At 36.0% G+C, this 7,472-nt stretch overlaps 1 protein-coding gene across 1 annotated transcript; it reads right to left on the reverse strand.

The window, feature by feature from the left end:
* Positions 1 to 2,181: 2,181 nt before the first annotated feature.
* LOC127086991 (uncharacterized) lies at positions 2,182 to 7,250 on the reverse strand. The gene is made up of 11 exons (XM_051027818.1): positions 6,349 to 7,250; positions 4,900 to 5,182; positions 4,610 to 4,816; positions 4,284 to 4,532; positions 3,589 to 4,200; positions 3,284 to 3,507; positions 3,042 to 3,206; positions 2,850 to 2,954; positions 2,693 to 2,759; positions 2,503 to 2,601; positions 2,182 to 2,411 (listed from the first exon to the last, which is right to left on the reverse strand). Exons 1-11 carry the CDS (start codon positions 7,146 to 7,148, stop codon positions 2,322 to 2,324), a joined length of 2,901 nt encoding a protein of 966 aa, XP_050883775.1. The 5' UTR covers positions 7,149 to 7,250; the 3' UTR covers positions 2,182 to 2,321.
* Between the last annotated feature and the right edge of the window lie 222 nt (positions 7,251 to 7,472).

Here is a 7,472-nt window from a genome sequence, read left to right on the forward strand (position 1 = left end):
AGTAATATCTTAAAGTAATGTGAAACTAAATTCACCCCTTTCAAACCCAACACAATGAATATGCTGGAGGTTGCAATGAAGGCGGACTAAATACCGCAATTTAGGCGACTAGGGGCGGACCGCAGTGAAGGCGGAAATTCTAACACTCACCCTCACGCTCGGACCTTAATGAGACTGAAGCGTGGACAATGTGGTAATCCCAACAAATGATATATGATATGCTCTGATATCTTATTAGAACTTGGGTTTGGTCTAACTCATCCTTACAAAAATTGGTTGTGTGGTACGGATTACCCCCACTTATAAACACAACACATGTCATATCTCTGACCATTTAACTACATTTTAGCTAATAAACTAATATGTGTATTTACTGCTTTTTATCTAGAATTGGTAGATATCTCTGTAATGCGGGATCAACAAGTTGGATTCCTCCTTCAAGCTCATATGTTTGGTTACGTGGGAACCCTACCCTTTATCTTCATCAAGTCGGACCCCCCATAAACTCATACACTTGGTCTAGTGAAAGTCTCGGTTCTCAGCTTCAGCAATCTGAATTCTCCCTTAAAACTCTTATGATTGGTTAAGTGAAAAGCTCGACCCTTATCTTCATCAAGTCAGACACCCCACCCCACCCTCTCTCCCCCTCTCCAAGCTCATACGCTTGGTTGTGTGAGAGCCCCAATCCTTAACTTCATCAACTTGAATTCCCTCTATAAGCTAATACGCTTGGTCGAGTGATAATCTTGATACTTACTAGTATGCCCACTTTTTGATAGTGTACTGAAGTCGATGGTTAATGGCTCTACATTCACCTCGATCCAATGGCTACTCTTTAGCCCAGAGAAGACAACATTTATGTTTTAGACAAAGACTTATTCTTAGAGATGATTAGATGCCAATAAAATCGGAGACAAAAAATCATGATTAAATCATAATCTTGAAAGGTCATATATCATCTGCGACACAACCCATGCAAAACACATTAAGGCCAAAACAATTATGTTAACAGGTGAAATTCGTCCTTAAACCAATTATTAACACATTATATTAATTGAAAGTAGTCCCAACAAGGCATTCATAATCAACAAACGACTGACTCAAGCCATTACCTGACTCCACCAACATAAGGCTTAGGGGCTCTTGTTTCGGTTGGGATCAACACATATATGATAAATGCCAAACAAATGGGTCAATCTGAAGAGTGGAATGTCCAAATGCTCCACGAAATAACAGGGATTGTCGTATCAATAGAAGGAGGGATCTCAAGGCATCTGACATGTTCCAATTTAGGTTATTTAGTTAATCCAAACTCATTCCACAACTTCAAAGATTATATAAGCTTAACATTACCATTTTTCAAGGTACACGCCTCTTAACCCTGAAAACCTCACAATATTGACTAACTTTGGCGTCAAAGTATTTGCATATATATTTTCAGATTTCTTTATGCTGAGGTCAACCAAACATCATCTTCTCTAGTAGTTTGTCATCAACTTATAAATCTGAATTCCAAATCGAAAGAATGTTAGGCCTGACAAAAAAAAAGCTAAAAGGAACAACTAAGGAAAATGTTAAGCAATAAAATGTTTTTCTCCCTAAAATCCAAACACATATCAAAGCTCAAAACTTAAACAAATTGTGTGCCTCCCGTCATGAAACCACAATCTATGAATAGGTAACTTTTTCCATTCTAAGTAGTAGAAAAGCATCATATAAAAATCTGAAAATGTCTCTCTGAATTCGAAAAATATACTTGAACGCACCTCAAATACACCAAATTTATATATAAATAAGTCACACTCTCATTTTATAAATAAAAAAAGTCTAAAAATATGCTTCCGAGGTAAGAAGAAAAATTTTCAAATAACTTTTGACTAAATTCAACTAACAAATTCAAATTGAATTGTTTTAACCTATAAACCACCTAACAGATTTTGTGTATGTATAAAGTTTCAATCCATATAGAACTATCATCCCATCTTGAAGGATAGATTACACAATTTCTATCTTAAAAATGGTTGTAATACATTCTTCTCCACACACAAAATTGTATGATAAAAGTGCTGTCAAAGGCCTTTTCTTGTTTTTTGATTGTATGATACACAACTCAAAAAATAAATAAAATAGAATTACAGTAAAAAAAAATCGTTGTGTATCAATTGACAGATGCCAACAATATACTATCAACTCAAAACAACAGGTTAAAAATATACTATCAATTGAAGATTTACAGGCAGATAAAAAAGGTTCCAACAAAAGCATACTCCACTGTTAATTAACATAATGAAGAGATACACTATCATACATTTTATTTAAATTTATAGAATATACTCAAGAATAAAACTAGAAAAATGTTGTCGAACATTCATAAGTTCATCCTCATGGAATGGTTCCGAATTTCCAAATACCTGAATGAATGTTGAAAGAACATAAGATTAGCACATCAACACTAAAAACTACAACTAAATAGTAATGTAACTTGTTAAAAAACTATATTACCTTCTTCTTCCATGGATCAATAATACCTTCAGATACAATGTTCAACATATGTATCATAATATAGTAGCCGCTTTCATAATTACCAGACTGTCTTTGACACTAAATTTGAATATCAAAGGTCAATTTATTAATTAAAATTTATATACATTAAGTAACTTCACAAGTTATAAGTGAAATTTTGACAACTTACAACCGGGACATTCCATGTTGGCTTCTTCTTTTGAACACCTTGCAGCTTATGATATCCATCCAAAGCACTAAGATGATAAATGATTAATTAAAGTTATATATTTGTGTTATAAAACATATCGCAAAGTCCATGTATAATAAAAAAAATTAACACTTACGAATCTATAGTGTGAATAATATTGTTATCTGGCTTTCTTTCCTTTGAACATAGGAATACTACATGATTCTTCCTAGGACAAATAACGAGCAATTGCCAATGACGACTACATTGAACAACAAATCGTTATAGATAGGGGTTGAATACAATTCTCTCAATTATAAGCCATGAACAAGAATCAACATTTACTTACTTGTTGTGATAAGGAGCTAGGTAACACTCTTTTTTATCAACGTATAACTTATTCTGTATGTAGGTTTCAGCTTTAGTTGGATCATGTGGACTTTGAATAAAACATGGATCAATAAATCCATACAACTCATTCTTACCCACATTAATAGAAGGGCGACTCAAATACCTAAAATTTTGAAGTAATATTAATTATAAATAAACATTAATTAGTTAAATAAACTTATGAAAAAAAAATATACTTACGTTAACCACAATCGTAGTATAGTTATGGATAACTCTTGTTTACCCATACACAACTCCATAATATCTCTCTGTGAGAGCCAGAGAAACTTCATCCTATCGTGTTCCAATTCGAGCTTTATAGATTCTGACATACACATTGCCTTTAAAACCAATTGTTGAACGGAATCTAGTTGAGGGTCCAACCTTTTGGCTGAAAGGTCCTCTTCCGCAGATCCATCAGCATTCTAAATAATTAGGACTAAACATTAGGTAACTTATTTAAGAGGTTTGAGGTGTCTATAGTGCAAGAAAAATGTAACGAATACCTTATCCGATATAATTTGCACAAGTCTTTTCGGCCACTGAATGAAATTGTTAAGAGCATGCCCAACCGTTTCCACTTCATCTGTGGGCATAGGCACTGGAGCATTTGCATCTAGGACCTCGTTAACCACCACCCTCACCATATCATTTTCTAGCAGTTGATTATGTATGGTGGGCCCTAACTTGTAAACATTACCAAAGGCCACGGCATGAATTAAATTATCAACATACAGTTCACATTGTTTTGGGATTTCATCCTCCTCTGGTATAGGCGGCTCAATGGAGTGATTACCCTTCGGGCTCGCAGGCACAGTGGTATTAGGAGAAGAAGCTGGGAAATTCTTAGAGAAACCCATAGATGACAAATCCTGCATCAACTGCTCTCTAATTTGTTGAGTAAGCTCCACTTTTATGGTCTCTAGTTGTTCGCTACTAAAAACAGGTAGAATGGAGGCTTCATGTGAAGGTGGTCCAAAGTATTGTCGAATACCGATACCACGACCAACACCACGAACACCACCAGAGTGCTCAGGTCGGCCAATGGCTTCTGCCAAAATATCTTTACGTCCTTGTGGAATAAAAGCTCCTTGAGATGTTTTTTCAACAAGAGAATCCTACACCATAAAATTTAAAAATTATTCTCGACAATTGTGAGTTAGTTGCATAACTACAAAATTAGAGTTGGATATTAGCTTACAATTTTCTCGGCAATAATGCGTGTGTCCTCTGTTATGAAATCTCCTGATGCATTTTGTCGAGCTTTCTTCCATTGTTCATGGCGTGTTGGTGGAGATGGAGGTGCAGCTACTGTATCTCCCAATGATTCGTATTTTTGTTTTAATTTCTCTTGCATTATCTTCTCCTGGAGCAACTCGTATCCCCCACGAGACAATCTGTGAGGGTGTTTGTTTAGAGCCGAACTGATTTGCGCTTTCTTTCTTTTCTCCTATTAAGCAAACACGCGAATTAAATATAACACTAAAAATTTATTTGGTGACCAACTAAATTATAAACTCAACTAACCTGAAAGGAAGGATCTAATCGCATTTCAACAAATGCCTCCCATATTTCTTCATTGAGAAAACTATAGACCTCAAGAGGAGATTTATCACTATGATCTCCATGTACATATTTGGAAGTCAAATGAGTCTTGAATCCCCTCCAACGCTCACCCACATATGACATCAATTTCTTTCGTAAGAACCCAGAATTAGGAACATCCCATACTTGCTACATTGCACGACAAAATGGAGAATTTAGTGACTGATGATAAGATAGTTAAATACAACATTTTCAAACATAATTACAATTACCAAGATGGTTGTCCAAATTTCATCCTTCACGTCCTCATCTACAGAATCCCATTCATTCGGCAAAATACTGATTTTGCTTCGACTAAGGAAACCCAAATAACTCTTGAATTTTGTCTTGTTTTCCCCTGACGGTTTACCAGTTAATTGATCAAATTCAATCGGTATCCTTTGTCCATCAATAACTGCTAACTTTTTCATTTGTGTGGGACCACGTTTACGCTTTCTGTTGGTAGACTGAGTATCTAACCCACTTTGAGAATGAGCTGAGAGATCATCCATGTGTCTGTTTAAACAAAAACTAATAATAGTCAATAGCTCCTCTAAATAATGGATATATAAAATGAGACAATCGATAAACTATCACATATGGATACCATTAACTATAAGCAATCAAGCTAAAAATTATTAAGATAAACTAATGTGGATAAAAACCAATGTAAGCAATCAATGTAAATATTATTCAAATAAAACTATCACATATATACTTAATTATTGAAATGAAACCATCACATACAAGTAATTAAAGTAAAAATTACAGTTTAATTTTCTAAGATGGTCAAGTTTGAACATTCTCTCGTATCTCTCTTTTATGAATATAAAAAGTGTTAAATAATCAAAGGAATACCCATCATACACATTCTTCAATCAAGAGACTTAGATAAATACTTATGTCATTTGTTGGCTGCCTTATGCCCGAAATCATCATATACAGCATAATATAATGCATTTGTGCAAGTAGGTAGTTTGTAGATAACTAGAAGAAAAATACCATGAACTATAGTTACTAGTAAGTTACCATATCAATCCATTTTATTTGTTGCAAGTCCAAGCCTATCTTTCTCGGATCATTTCCGAAATTAAGAAACAGGTCATCAACTTTCTTCCATTACAAAGAACTAGTCACGTGATGAATCACATTTCATCTCGTCTACATGCCATATAATATTCTTTGCATCATCTATATTAACAAAAAATCATTTGAACATTGTCACAACTGGAATAACCATCACCCTCGCTCATTTTGTAGCTCGATATCCCACCTTTGGAGTACTCATTCAAATTTTCAAACTCCTTTATCTTCAACATGTGATCATTAGAGCATGAGCATATCATTCAATGGAGTTGTTATTTCTGATTCCCGGTTTTTCATCAATTTAGCTAATAGTTATTCTTTGAAGTAAATTCTTAACATAAGCTAACCATATTCCATATCTTGAATCACACACTCTTCTTTTCTACCACATATCTTATACACCAAATAAGATAGTCAAAAATTCCCACTTCAACCAGAACTATTAAACTTCTCTCCTCTTTCTAAACAATCTACAATTCTACATCAACCCAACAGTAACACTAAACAAGACAACAAAACAAAATCAACATAATAATAATTAAACAGTAACAAATGCAGTAATCAAAAAAGAAAACAAAGAAAGATAATAGGCTTACTTTGAGTGATTGGTTTTACGAAGCTGCATCCTTTGAGAATCCTTTGAAAATTGCATGTTCTGTTCCTCCAAAGCCACATTTTTTCTCTGCTTTGATGCGTCCACTCTCCCATGTATCTCACTAAACTTCTCTGCAGCACTTGCAACCTCTCTGTGTCCTAATTCCATAGCATTTCTTCCCTTCTTCCTCTTCTTGCTCTCATTGCTCAACTCCCACTCATCTGAATCTGAATTATCGGAATTAGATTCATCAATCTCTTCTTCCGCAGCTGCAGCTGCTGCCGCTGCAGCAAAGGCAGCTAAATTCCGGTTAAAACGCGATTCATCCAAGCTCTCCGAAGCCGATGTTATCGCCGGCGCAGGTCGTGTGCGAGATCGACGACCAACCGGAGCGAGCGCCCATGCCGAAGCCTTAACGGGAGTGACAAACGGCGGCAATAGCGATAGCTTCTTCGCCGGAAAAAGATCCCCAATGATGGAATTGATCTTGTCGAAAAACGGCCATGCGTCGTCGTAATCGCTGGAATCAGAAATCCTAGCTCTCTCGGTAGCGTACTTCTTCTTGAGCGCGTTGATGCGGCTTTTGCACTGATCGTAAGTGCGGCGCGCTTTTCTGACGAAGCCGTGACTGTCGTTAACGGCTTTTGCAACCTCCTTCCAGTGATACTGACGGAAGTTTTTAGGGTTAACCGTCTTGTAAAGTTTGCCCCAGGCATCGATGAGTGTGAATGTGGCCTCCTCGGACCAGCCGTCTTCGGCTCCGGTGGACGGAGACGGTCGAGTTCTGGGGAGGGGTTTCATGAATCACGGTGTGGTTGTTTATTGGAATTTGTGTTTTTCAAATCGGATGGTGTTATAAGTTTGTGAGTGCAAACTTTGCAGGAATGTGTTTAACAACGCTAGGGCTTAGACGGTATTAAAGCGAAACCTATATTTACCGCGGTTAGTTAACTGCACGTTTTTAAACAAGGAGGACAACTCTAACCGTCTGATTAATATCTAGCGGCCCAGATAATATTCAAATATTATTTTTTTCCATAAATGACGATGCATATATATTAATTTTTTTAGTTTGTAAGACTACTTGTATGTTTTGAGCGGAATGAAATACATTGGAATGGAGTG

Source organism: Lathyrus oleraceus, chromosome 5 (genome assembly GCF_024323335.1).
Source record: "Lathyrus oleraceus cultivar Zhongwan6 chromosome 5, CAAS_Psat_ZW6_1.0, whole genome shotgun sequence".
NCBI lineage: Eukaryota > Viridiplantae > Streptophyta > Magnoliopsida > Fabales > Fabaceae > Lathyrus > Lathyrus oleraceus.